We start from the raw sequence: 14,686 nt of genomic DNA, 5'->3' as shown, positions 1-14,686 counted from the left end.
GACAGCTAAGTAGCACAGTGGATAGAACACTGGGCCTGGAGTCAGGAGGATCAGAGTTCAAATTTGTCCTCAGACACTTACTAGCTGTGTGACCCTGGGCAAGTCACTTAATCCTTGTTTGCCCCAGATTCCTCATCTGTGAAATGAGCTGGAGAAATGGCAAACCATTCTAGTATCTTTGCCAAGAAAACCCCAAATGGGGTCATGAAGAGTTGGACAAGACTGAAAAATGACTGAACAACAAAATATGCCACTAATAACTGTCAAGGATCTACAATATATACAAATTGAATACAAAAAGAAATGTTCATTGTGAAAAAAAATAAAACTTGACATCTATAAAACTCACTTAAAACTTAACATAATGTAACATTTGAACAGGTCAAAGAGGATAGCACATTAATACAAAATTAGCAAATATGAATATATTCAGCTATGGAACTATATACCTTAAGAGCTGCAGCCAGCATTCCTTATTTACATACTATTATGTTAATGAATTAAAATGTGGGGGGAAAACCCTCAGTCCTCTCTAGTAGACTCTAACCTAATTTATCCCTGACCATGCTACCCTCCAACCCATCCCACCACCATCATGTTTCTAAATCCTAGGGCTACACTGGCTTTGTGGAAGGCTGCAACTCTACTTTAACTCACCACACCAAATTCCCTAAAACTAGTTCCTATCCAAGCTATAATGATTCTGACCCCCTGTCATTCATGGCTGATCAGCTCAGGAAGAAAGGAAACTGAACTGTTTAGGTCCTTGCTTTTAAAATGGAAATTCTTGTGAAGGAGTTTTTCCCCATGCCCTTTAAGTCGTAAATAATTCTATCATTTTCTAATACATATATTATTATAACATACTGAAAAGATTTCTGATACGACTGGCTCCCACACCCACGAACATCTCATCAAATTCTGATCCAGAAGCATAATAAAAAGGAACATCAGCTTCTCCAGCCACAGCTCGAGCAAGAAGTGTCTTCCCTGTCCCTGGGGGTCCAACTAAAAGAATACCTAAAGAAGAAAATAATCATGTTATCCAATTTAAAAAAACCTCTCAAATCAATTTCTAAAAGCAAATTAGGATATCAGAACTAAAAGACACTAAATATTGCTTTCTAGGTCAGGGGTTCTTAAACTGAGATCTGTGACCTTTATAAAAAAATGTTTTTATAACTGTACTCTGACATAATTGGTTTCCTTTATAATTCTATACATTTTATGAATTTAAAATCACTATTCTAAGGAGTCTATAAATTTAACTAGAATAATAAAGGGGTCTGTGAAACAATAAAAAGATTAAGAATTTCTGATCTAGGTATTTCCTCTAAAATTTGTATTTCTCAATGATAAATTTCAAATTGTTTCCTATAACTAGTTTTTCCATATTTAAGTTATTTTCAGATCAAGTTAGGAACAGAATCCTTTAAGTTCTTAAAGTACTTGAACACTAACCTTCACAACAACCCAAAGATAGGTAAATACAGTTATTAATATTTTACAGAGAAAGAAAGTGAGTCTTGGAGAAGTTAAAAGTGATTTGCCTGTGGACAATCTGCCTTAAAGAACACTGGAAAAAACACTAAGATTATAGATTTAGACTTTGAAAGGTCCTTCCAATTCAAAGCCCTATCCTAAATTCTATGGAAAAATAAAGTTCCTCCATTTTTATGAAGACAATAACTGTATAAGACAGGTGTTAACTCATATTAGTACTAAATTCCAACATTTGAGATTTTATTAAAGAAAGATCAGTCTCATCTGACTATGACAGATTCTAAGATTATTCTGTGATGAATTGATGCTGTTCAATACAACAGTTGTCTCCACTCCGAGATTTTTTCACAAAATCACAGAATCACAGATTTTAGAGCTGGAAAAAAATCTTCGAGGCCATCCAGTCTAATCCCTTCATTTTTACAGATGAAGAAACTAAGACAGTGGAAGAGTAAGTAACTTGCTCAGTTTCATAGCTAGTCAGTCTGGAGGCAGTATATGAACTCATCTTCCTGGCTCCAAGTCCAATATCATTTATATACCACACCAGGCGTCTGCTCATATCAGCGCAGCAAGACAAGAAGCAAGCCTACACCGACTGCACTGGTTTAAACTTTCCACCTGTTATTAACAGCACTGATTTATCCTCTCTCTTCATAATGAAAAGTAAACTAGCTCAACTAATGTCTTAATGGAGGATAGACCCTAAGTTGGTAGAGTCTGAATTAATTAGGTTTCACTTTATTTTTAACTTTAATCATCATGATTAGAGGAGGACTGATCTCTTACCTTTTGGAAGTTTACCTCCAAGCACAGTAAACTTTTGTGGATTTTTCAAGAATTCAACAACTTCTTGTAATTCTTGCTTAGCTTCCTCCACCTGTAACAAATTAGATATGTATATGTTTATACACATACCTACACACACACACACACAAACACACACGTGCAATGCAAAATTTATTGCAGACATTTTTTTCCATTGGAAAAAATCACCTGGTGTTAGGGTTAACTTGGCTTCTTTCTGATTTCAACTAAAAAAGCTTACATGCTACCATACCTCAAAATATATTCCCACAACAGTAATGCTAGTAATAGCTTATATTTAGGACTTTTAGGTTTACAAATACTTTCCTCACAACAATTACTAGGTGTCTAGTGTCTAGTACAAATATTATTTTCCCCATTTTACAGATGAAAAATTGAAATACAGAGTAACTAAGGGGCTTGCCAAAGGGTTATATAGGTATAAATACCAGCCCCAACACTTAAACATTTAAGTGAAACAAGCAACATACCAATCTCCCCTATTTGCTACCCTCCTCACAAAAAAATTTTTGGTTTATGCTTTATAAACAGTCAAGCTAACTGCCCCTCTCTAGTCCAGAAGTTTTTAATCTGGGAGCCATGGATTCCCAAGAGAACCCTTAAATGGAAAGAGGAGAAAATTACATCTTTATTTTCATTAACATCTAACTGAAATTTAGCATTTCCTTTCATTATGAATTATTAAGCATCAGTCTAAGATGGAGTCCATATGTTTTACCCAACTTACGAAAAGGGTCCACAGCACAAAGGAAAATTAAGAACTAATGCTCTTGTCTCTTCAAGCAGGCCTAAACAACATGATTTTAGGTAGCTTCTGACCATTGTTTGCTTTCCTTTGGACAAGCCTGTAAATGTTCAGCTTAAGATATAGTACCCAGACCAGAATATAGACCCTATGTGAATATGCACTGAGCAGCAGAGTACAGTAGGACTATTATCTGCCCCTCCTCCCAAAATCATTTATTCTGAAATTTTTCTGTTGTGCATATACAACAGAACACCAAAATAGTATTTTACATGAAACTGAATCTCTATCTCATACTACTTGCTTTTTAAAATACTTAATAGACAAACTCAGAAATATGCTTTGCATGACTTCATATACAGTACAGCACAGTGGGTACTTTACTTTTTTCCTTCTCAATGGGTGGGGGAGGGATAGAGAGAAAGGAAACACCTTGGAACTTAGATTAATTTAAAAACAAAAGAAGCAGCTAGTCTTTTCAGGTTTGCAAAGCACTTTATATTTATTTCATATAACCCTCACAACACTATGAAGTAGGAATCATACATTACACAATTTTAAAGGTACATAATAAATTCCACAAGTTACTTTCAAAATTGTCCTGCTTGCCTCTTCATTCTGAGTTTTTTCCTTCCTCTTTGTGCATTTTAAAAAATATTTTATCAGCTTGTTTTTCAGAATTATTTTTGCTAATAGGGAAGTAGGGAGGGAAGAATTTTATTAACAAGTAGTACAGTGAAGCACAACTAACTGACACAATAAAGCAGGGTCCCAAAACATATGTCTCTTTCTGTACCTTAAGTCCATCACTACTCTCCAGGATATTTCACCATAGATGCTCTAAACCCAGTGCTGCTCACCGCACTGGGTGAGTCTTAAGTCTTTCAAAGTTGTCTTTGCTTCGCATTATCCTTGTTCAAACTGTTCTGATTCTGTTCGCTTCACTCATCATCAGTTCACGCTACCAGGATTATCTTAAAATTGACTCTTTCATCACTTCTTAAAGAACAACATCCTACTGTATTCATAAACCACAATTCATCTAGCCCTTTCCAGAAAACAGACAAAGCCTTAGATGCTAGCTCTTTGTTTTTCATTTTTTTTTCTGTTTTAATCTTCACTCACAAAATGAGGCACCTCTTTGTCTGGGCCTGTTACTTCCTTGTTATCTTCTCTATCTTTCCGTTTTCATGTTCACGTATATCTACACAAAACTGTGGGTATTCAAGTATTCAACCTTCCTTTGACCACTTCAGGAAAGAGCAAAGTTCATCTGATGCCCCCTCCTCTCCACCTCCTCCTGCAGGGTTTTAGATTCCTCTCATACACCTCAAATACAAGACTAATAATTACAAGGCTCATGAAACAGAAAAGCAGAGTCTAGAACAAACAAAGAGGACAGATAATGAAGATGAGAGAAACACTTTTTTGGAAAGGAGTACAAAGAAAACGAAATTTTAAAAATGTGAACAGGATCTGCTGATGGAGAGATGAGAAAAGGGAAATCTGCTTGACTGAGAAGAAAAAAGGGAAAGAAACATAACCAGATAAAAGCAGGACAGAAAAAGAACTAATAAACAAAACTCCAAAGGGAAAACAGTAACAAATGAGAAAGGGATTATGGGTGAAAGGAAGAGTACGGGTGGGAAAAGGGCCAGTTTAAAAAAAAAGACTCAACTGAAGGAAAAAAATAATGCTATCTACAGCAAAAAAGGAGGAAAAATCATAACTTGTAAAAAAAAAATTTAGAGTCAAAAGAAGGAAAATATAAATCTAACTTAAAACTTTAAATGTGAAAGGATGAAACCAATAAAATGAAAGAGTGACAGATTGAGTGGACAAGAAAACAAACCCCTACAATCTGCTACTTTCAAGAAACACATTTTAAAAAACAAAATTACATACACAAAATGAAGCTGAAGGGATTGAAAAAATTTACTATGTATCAAATAAATTCCAAAAAGGAGGAGCCTGCCACCATGCTATCTGACAAAGCAGGAAACCAGAAAAGCATGGAAAGGCCTATATACACTGACGCAGAGTAAAATAGGCAAAGCCAAGAAAGCAACATACACAATAGCTACAACAATGGAAATGGAAAGAACAAAAAGTCAGAAGTAAATGTACCAAAGTTATGATGATCATGTGTGACTTAAAGAAGAAAAAGGAGAAGACACCCGTAATCTGCTTCTCTGTGTAGGCTAGAAGTTCACCGGTGTTCACCACTGCACATTTTCAGGCTTTCTCAGTGAATCGATCCGTTGTGCTGACTTTTTTCCTTTCCAAAAAAATACTATTTGTCATATGGGAGAGCTCTCATGGTGGAAAAAATAGAAAAGATATCAAGAAAAACTGGCCTGAAAATTGCATCTAGAAGACCTACTGAGAATCACTGGACTTTTGGGAAGAACATTAACCACAAAATTGTTGAAAGTGAATGTTGCAAAATTGCAAAGAATAAACTTGTTCCCCAAGAAATATGAGAAGATACCTTCCTCTACTTCTTTTCACATGGGTGGACAGGCAGAAGGGGCGGTTCATGGATGTGGAAAATTGCTCATATTTTTTTATGCATTGGTTTTGCTGATTCTTTTTCTTTTTTCCTATTTATTCTCCTTCCCATTCCTTCCTGCAGAGCTTTTATTTCATTTTTAAGCTCTTCATTTTTTCTGGACAGTCAAGTAGTTCTTGCAAAAAATGCACTTCTTTTCTTCTGATTCTCGGTTTACAGCTGTAGTTTTTTATCTATCCAGGCTGGTCTTGAGGGTCTCTAGAGGCACAATTGTTTATTATACCAGTAGAAGTCTTCTCTGGCTTACTCATCTCTCCAGATTTAATTTCTCAGCTGGGGTTCTGTGCCAGGCCCTGTTGGCTCTGCTGAGTCTTCCCCTGAGTAACCTGGGTTCCTGCACAACTTCTCCTCCCTGAGAATTCTTACTCTCTTGCCTCCCCACCCAATCCCAGTCCTTGAGATTCAGAGGACCAGATATTCAGGGATCCACAGGATCTTAGAGCAGTGGGCTGGAGACTTGTCATCTCGGGACAGAGAGCTAAGGACCTCTGAGGCACTGGGAACCTCAACTCCTGCTGTCTCTAGACACACACTCTACAGGCTACATGTGTCTCTGGCCCAACTTTAGTTGTGCTAGGAGGCTTGTTGGCAGGCCTCCTTTCCTATTGCCTGTAGGCTTCTGTCTTACTTTTGTGTAGTTCTATAGTAGAAGTTACTATAATTTCTCAAGGGATTTGTTGATCATTCTTCAGTCTGGAAGAAATCTCAGTTTTTTCCTTAAGGAGGTATTTGGGAGCTAGGTGGTATACTGTCATGTAGGTGTCAAGCATTAAGGAAAACACACACCCATACACACATATACCCCCACCTTCCCAATTAAAAAAGCACAACTTTCCTACCCACCTCCTAAGGATTCACTTATACCTGAGTTTGATTAGATCAATGGCTAATTGAAGACCAGAAAAATTAATGAGAATAAAAATTCTGACTTTTAGTAAAGAAATTCAGACTGATATAGGTGAGATAGGAAACAGAAAAAAGGCAGTAAGTATTTGGAGTCAAAGTGAAGAGAAAGAGGCAAAAAGCAAAATGAGGGGGTGAAAAAGGTAAACTTACTTAACACAGAAGTCTGTCTAAGGCCCTGGCAGCTATAGATGTCTCTATGAAGCCACGAACCTGGCCTCACTATTTCAGCCCAATTTGTTTAGTACAAACTAGTCCATTCCAGATTTCTCTGGTATCTTCCCATCTAATCCTCAGCCCAAACTACATAGAAAAAGAAGCAAGCAGGACAAAAGAAAAAGAATGGAGCTACATAAATGCATCACTAAGTACAACTTCTTTCTTCTATTTTGGTATATTACTATGTTAGGTATATATTCACAGAACTCAGTGGAATAGCATAGTGACAAATGCCTGGCAAATACTGCATCAGCATCATATCTTGCACTTTAGCCAAAAGCAGTGTAATCTTTAGATCTTTATACATTATCAGAGAGTTAAGAACAACAGCTGAAGCACCAACTAGCAAAAGCTTTACACAGAATAGGTACCTGACAAATGTTTGTTGAATTAAAGTGAAGGAAAAAAGTAAAATATATCTTTAAAATACAATCAATCAACAAGGATTTATTGTATGCCAGGTACTGTGCTGGACTCTAGCTGGGGATACAAAGTGAAAGTCCCTGCCTTCAAGTACTTTTTTTGCTAATAAGGGAGACAATTTACACGTAATACAGGTAAATACAAAATGCAAAAAAATACAAAGATGCATCTAATCATTTAGGATTAGGAGTTGTAGAGAACAGGAAAGAAAGTGCCCCATGGGCTGAGTCTTTAAGTAAATCAGAGATTTCCAAAGATGGAGTTAAAAAAGGAGACCATTCTAGGCATGGAGGACAGCTTGCGAGAAGGCATGTCAGGTACTGTTTGAAGAAGCAAATAAAACTTCTGAACTTACTCCTTTAACATGTTCAAAGGTCACATTTTTCATCTGGACAGGGTCAACCGCAGAATCAAGTCCAGTTGTTGTCCGGAATCGGACTACAGGCAAGAAAAGAAAAGTGTTATAGTTCAAAGAATTCTAAAATGTTAAAGGTAAAAAGAATCTTAAGGAACATATACATACATTTTTTATATATGTGTATACATATATACACACAAACATGTATATACACACATGTACGTGTGTATATATGTATTATGTAGACAGTCCAACAACCTCATTGTACAAAAGAGAAAAGTGAGACCCTAAGAGATTTAAGTGATTTGCCTGTGGCCAAGGAAGCAATCAGTCATGGAGCTAGACATAAAAAGGTCATCTCCTGAATCAAAGGCTTAATTTCTGTTACCCTCTATACAGGGATTAACTGATAAATTGTAGTTATTTTCTTCCTGGTTGCTTAATTTCCCCTTAAAGCAGATATTTTCTTACACTATTTCTCTTAACACATGAATAATAAATAAATCTTTTCTAAAAATGTACAAGCCTACAACCTAAAAATACTAGGTTTGGTCTGAAAGAAAGCAGCCATTTTAACTTTGCATTTAAATTTATATTTCATCCCAAACTCCAAATCAAGGGTCAAGCGCTGCCTTTAGGATGACAGCTGGAACCAGATACAAAAGAGGTAATGAGATTACCAGTACAGAAAAAATTTGAGGGGACAGTAAAAATATTTCTACTATCAATTTTAGGGAAACTTCTGATTAAAACCTTTTTTGGTTTACAAATTTTCAGACGCATTCAGCAACTTTCTAAAGGGATTTTTGATAAATGCAGAATTGGTTACTATCCCAGGCTTCCTCGTATTCTGGCAAATAGTGATCAATTTAGGATTTTCCAGACCTAGTCAGTCATTACTGCCTAAAATAAAATATTATTCTACTTACTTAAAGCAGCCATTTAATAGCAAGGACTATCATTAACAATCTAATTGCATACAAATGAATAAGTCCATAAAACTATCCATATCAAATTTCTAATACCCTCAGTAAGACTCCCTTCCCAAATAGGCACTTCAAAATATCAAGTTTATTCTTTGAAGATTTGACTAGTGAGCACAACTAAAAGAGATGAATAAAAGAAACAAGATGAATTAGAAAAAAAAATCTATTTCATTATCATAATGAATTGTAGGTGCTCCTGAAAAAAATTAAGACTATACTAAGAATATTTCTTTCAGGGAAAGAGTATAGAGAAATTCTATTTAAATATTAATACTTATCTTTTCTTAGTGACTGAAATAAATTAAGAAAAGTACAAACATAACTTTTTCTCAGATACCACAATTTTGTTTCTGGATCTTATGGTGGGGCTGGAGAAACCAGAAAGGAGAATTCTGGCTAAGAACAGGATGTATGCATACTAAAGTACCCTGCCAGGACACATAACAAGTCATTCTAGGACAGTGTAATTTCACTAAGAAGGGGAAGGATGAGCTAGGGCCATTAAAAGGGCCAGAATGGCAGCCTGATTCATTTCAAGCAATATCTTTGGTGCACATAGCAGGTTTCCTTTCATATAGGAGCCCAAGTTGGGAAAGTAAAGAAATGAGTATGAAAAACTAGAGATGATGAAAAAAATGACTGCGATCACTATGTCACATTATGTCTACCTTTCATAAAAAATAAAAACTGTTATGTTGTTTTGAAAGAATTTGAGTTTTATTAGACAATTTAAAATTTATCTTTGCAACAGAAGTAAAAATGGCAAATTACAAAAATTCAGCTTTATCTATAAACTTATTAAAAATACGCACCACATGACTATCATTATGTATAATGAACTGTATTATGCATTTTGTATATGGCAACTTTCAAATGTCTTTTAGCTGAAAAAGTTACTCAACTCTCTGGCAGGCTGACAGATCTTTGACCAGATTTATCCTATTTTATTATATTATTTTCTACAACTTTCTTCTTCAGAATTCTTCAATTTTTTTCTACAATAAAGGTAACTAAATTATTACATATATTATATAAAAGAAGCATTTGCAGAAGTTAAAGTAATAAAAATATAGAAACCCTCTGATGTGGCAAATAACCTGGAAACGGACCAGCACCAACAAACGGTATCATTTTCCCATGTTTGTGAATTCTGAAATTTCTTTATCTAATAGTAACCTATTAACATTTTACCTCTGATTCTGACTTGCACAACCCTTATCCCTATGCTCCATCCTCACACTAATCCCTTAAGTCTTTAGCTCCTTCTCAGGTCAGCACCACTGAATTGGCAACATTTTCCTTCCTTTCTCATCTTGATCCCTCAGTAAACGCCACTGGAGTCCCTTGTTACTTACTGCCTTTCTCCTTTCACTGATTTTGCCCTGCCAAGGCTCAGGCTGTGCTTTACTTCCATCATCTGCTGCCTCTGCTCCTTCTCAGGAGCTACTGAATGTCGAATGGAACTGGAAAAAATCATGAAACCTTAAAAACCTTTTTTATCCCCCTCTTAAACTTCCCATGATGTCCCTCTCCTGTCACTCTCTCAGCTGAGAATCTTGCCTCATAGTTCACTGAAAGAAAAATTAAGACCATTCTCTGAAAGCTCCCTCTTCTCTACTTCTACCCTTCATACATCTCTCAGATACTTTCTACTATTCACTCTTCTTTTAACTCTCCTGACCTACATCCTATCTCTCTCCTTTATCCCTGCATTTCTTCACAAGGCAAATCACACTACCTGAATAAATGATCTCATTCCATTCCATCTTCTTAAGAAAACTGTTACTTCTATCATCCCCCTTCTCTCTCCCCTTCAGTCTCTATCTCAACCTGTCCTTGTCTACAAATTCAAAAAATACACAGTTGATACACCCACCCTGCTAGTTACTGTCCTGTATCTCTCCTCCACTGCAGGGCTAACCTCCTTGCCAAGGCCATCTACAGCAAACGCCTCCCGTTCACATCCTCTATCTCCCTTCTTAATTTGCTACAGCCTGGTTTGATCCTTCAAGTAAAACTGCTGTCCTGAATTAGCAATGATCTGCTCACTGACAAATCTACTCGCTTTTTCTTGGTGTCTCCATCTGATACTCCTGCCTGCCTTCTTCTTGACCCCCACATCTCTCTAGGTTTCTCCAATATTACTCTACACTGGTTCTCTTTCTCCCTGCCTGACTACTACTTCTCAGCTCTCCATGGCTGGATCTTCATTCAAATCATACTAACTGTGGATGTCCCCTAGGGCAATGTACTAGGCCCTCTTTTCTTCTTCCTCTACATTATTTCCTTTAGTGAACTCATCATTTCTTGTAGATTCGATTACCATCTCGATGCTCTAAATGTACTCCTGACCTTCAGTCTTGCATCTCCAGCTGATATTAGACACCTGTCCCACATACATGGTGAAAATGAACTCTGAACCTAATCTCTACTCCCCCTTCTAAATGAATGCTGTCGAGGGTGTCCCTACCTTCAGTTACCCTAGGTCCCAATCCAGGCACCATCCTCAGCTCCTCAGCCTCTCACCTTCCTCTCCCATACACAATCTGGTGCCAGCCACATCCTGTCCATTTTACTATCATAGAATCAATTGTGTACTCTCTCTCCCTTCTTTCCTCTTGACACCGTCACTACCCAACTGCAGGCCTTGATACCTGGCCATTAACAACAGCCTTTCAGCTAGTCTCCTTACCTCATCTCTCCTTAGTCCAGTTTACCTTCCATTCATCTTTCCAACTGACCTCGCTGAAGCAAAGGTCTGACCACATCACCTCTCTATTCAATAAGCTCTAGTGCTGCTCTACTACCTCCAAAATCCTGCCTCCTTCCCATCTCTCCAGCCTCCTTATACCTGACCTTACTTACCTCCACATACTCTGCAATCCAGTAAGAGCAGCTTCCACGCTGTTCCACCCAAAAGACACTCCATCCCCTGACTCAAAATGCTGTCAATGACCTTCCTGAGGCCTGTCATTCTCTCCCTCATTTCTACCTCCTGGCTTCCCTGGCCTCTTTCAAGTCCTAACTAAAATCTCAGCCTCTACATTAAGAAGTTTCTTCTAAACCTGCTTCATGTTAATGCTTTCCTTCTAATGGTTACTTCCAATTTCTCCTGCTTTTATAGGATTCTGTTTGTACAGTTATTTGCATGCTGTCTTCCTGATTAGACTGTGAGCTCCTTGAGAGCAGGGACTGTTTTCTGCCTTTCTTTGTATCTCCAGTGTTCACAGCACAGTGCCTTGCACGTAGGCACTTAAAAAGTACACACTGAGTGAATACGTATCTCTATTCTAATTCTACCTGAAGCACTTTCAGATAATTCCAAAATAAGAAAATCTAACGGATGAAGTTTAACGTATCTAGAGTACTGATATTTTCTTAGCTTTAGACAGGCTGATAAGATTCACTTCCCAGATGATGTAATATTTCTATGAAAACAGAGAGCAAGGAAGTACAAATTTAAAGGAATGAAAAGTTAACAAACCAGTACTAGAAAAAGAGTCTTTACCAGATAGAAATGGGTTTTTTAATAGTCCATAAATACCAAGCAGCAAAAGAACAAGGAGGAACAACCGGGTTCTTCTTAAGGAGTCTGAAAAAAATGAAGTTAAAAACAAAGACAACTTTAAAACAAGGCATGTCAAAGGCAGGATCACCCTCAAATATATAATATAAGCAATCTCTGGCATGCAGAAAATGCAGTTAAGATCATAAATGTAAACTTAAAAAGGAAATTAAGAAGTCATCTAATTCAAATCCTTCACTTCGCAAATGAGGAAACTGAGGCCAGAGGAAGCTAAGTGCCTTGCTCAAGATTACAAAAGCAACAGACATCAGAGGGAGGGCAAAAACCTAAGTCTTGAGTCCAGAGTTGATGTTCTTTCCACTGTACCACATTAGAATACTGTGGCTGAATACACCTTTTCGTGGATGTATTTAACTTTAATAAAGTTTGCCCTTTAACCCAGATCTTTTAAGTAGTATAGCTAAAGCTATCTCATAAGACTATTAGTACCAAAAGTTCACTAACGCTTTTTCTCCTGCCTCAATTACCCCAAATAAAGTTTAAAAGAAACCAATAAAGAGTGGGAGTGTGTGTGTGAGTGTGTGTGTGTGTGTGTTTGTTTGTGTGTGTGTGTCTGTGTGTGTCTGTGTGTGTTTTGAGTCCACTGTTCTTCTTTCAAAGCTGGGAAAAGAAATCGAGAAAATAGGATGCCAGAATAAAAGATTAGCAGTTCATTACTATCACTGGATTCAAAAGCACTAAAAGCCAATGAAATCAACTTACCATTTGTTTTTTGAGTTAATGCTTGCGCTTTCAGAAAGCCCTCTGCAAAGCCAGTTTTAAATGCATCCTGATGTGCTTCAGGTATGTTTTTGGTTTTCATGAGTTTGTCTAAACTTTCAACATCAGATCCTCGGTTCCGCAAAAGAAACCCCTAAAGACATAAAGTTCATGAGCATTTGTCAAATATACAGACGACAATACTTACAAACCGAATACAGGGGTACAGAACTAATTCAATGGGATTTTTCAGATCTAACTACTCCAACTTTAGTTCTATTTCCCGTCATTCCAAATTGGCATTATGTCCCAGTGGACAGAGAAACAGTCTCAAAGAGTCAGTTCAAGTGATGGCTCTCACACATATTGCCTGTGTGACTCTGAACAAGTCACATGACTTCTCAGTGCTCTTGGTATTTCTCTAAGACTTGAAATTGCAAAGAAGGTACTAACCTACATTGATAGAGTTTCCTCACCAGAACTGATCTATGTCCTAAATCTATTACATGAATATTAAATAATACTGGAACGCAGCAGAATCACTACTTATAAGACTCCACACATGGAATGAATCACCTAGATATCTGGGTTTACTATATATATCTGCTTTTCCTACTACTGGTAACAATATTCCCAACACACACACCTATCACGGCAACTGATCTCCAATATTACCATTATGATTTTACCTAAATTATCTTAAGTCTCAGAACTAAAACAATTTTGTTAAAGGCAGGGAAGCATTTATTTAAAATTTTAACATGCTTTATTGCTGGTTATTTTGGCACAAAAACAAAGAGCTAGAAAATATTTCTGAACAAAGATAAATTTAAAATTCAGCTACAAACATAGATTAGCTAAAAAAAAAATGTAATAAACTACAACTGTCCTAAATCTGTATGTTGAAAAAAAAGAAACATAAAATTAAAAGTCAATCAACAAGTAGAAGACACCAAATGTGTTCATTTTCATAAAAAAAAAAAAACTGCTCCCTGCATTCTTATGTTAACACAAATTAAGTACCTTTACAAATGATGGGGCCACATGTTGTGTTTCTGTGAATCGTTCAGAGGTGGACTGCAAACGCCGTGTCCTTGATTTCAAAGTCTTAAAACCTCGAGACTGTACAAAAACTGAACAAAGAATATTATCTTTCTTCCCATTTTACTAAAATAGAATGCACGGAGAAAAACAAAAATAAGGAAAATCCACATGTACCATCTGTTTATCCTCTATCTTTTTTAAGCATTTTATTATTACCCAATACCACATACTTTGTACTTTCCTATTGTCTTTATCTCCCCAAAAAAGATGATGTTGAGAAAGTTTAAGAGAGGAGGGCCAACAAGATAATGTACACAAAGAAAACACTGTAAAAGGAAAAAATAACAAAGATAAAACAATCAAAAGTGAGTGCTGTAAAATTACAAAGAGTAAAAATGACCCCAAAGATAAGAAGACATCCCTACTCCAACTCCTTTGAAAAACTAAGAGTTCCACTAAAAAATTTTTAAACATATTGACTGCTTTTACCAGTTCTTTTTCTCTTCTTTCTCTTTGTTTTTTGTTCTTTCTTTTAAAAATATTGTTTGTCACATGAGATGACTCTCCAGAGAAGGGGAAGAAGAGATACTAAGAGAAACCAAATTACGTAAACAAAATATATTAATACCAAAAAAAAAAATTTTTAATGGAAAAGGGAAGCTAAGAAAGCTCACGCCAGATGACTTCAATCTTCTCAGTGAAAAAGGTAGTAGCTAGGTCATTTACTATAATGTTACAAGAGGGTTAATTACCAATAAAAAAAAAAGTTCTGAGTGGTGCTATGGGCAAACAGACAACTAGTCAATAAAATGAGAGTAAA

At 36.5% G+C, this 14,686-nt stretch overlaps 1 protein-coding gene across 1 annotated transcript in view; it reads right to left on the bottom strand.

Moving 5' to 3' along the window:
* Positions 1–14,686, bottom strand: part of YME1L1 (YME1 like 1 ATPase) — a 40,058-nt gene that overhangs the window by 16,701 nt on the left and 8,671 nt on the right. Inside the window, exons 5-10 of the mRNA XM_072651793.1 lie at positions 13,846–13,955; positions 12,826–12,976; positions 12,046–12,129; positions 7,549–7,631; positions 2,293–2,383; positions 868–1,020 (exon numbers count right to left, since the gene is read on the bottom strand). Of these exons, the coding sequence (XP_072507894.1) occupies positions 868–1,020; positions 2,293–2,383; positions 7,549–7,631; positions 12,046–12,129; positions 12,826–12,976; positions 13,846–13,955 (672 nt within the window). The remainder of the gene's footprint in view (positions 1–867; positions 1,021–2,292; positions 2,384–7,548; positions 7,632–12,045; positions 12,130–12,825; positions 12,977–13,845; positions 13,956–14,686) is intronic.

This window comes from Notamacropus eugenii, chromosome 3, assembly GCF_028372415.1.
Source record: "Notamacropus eugenii isolate mMacEug1 chromosome 3, mMacEug1.pri_v2, whole genome shotgun sequence".
NCBI lineage: Eukaryota > Metazoa > Chordata > Mammalia > Diprotodontia > Macropodidae > Notamacropus > Notamacropus eugenii.
Note: the sequence above shows the minus strand (reverse complement) of the source record. Positions and strands in the feature narration are given on the sequence as shown.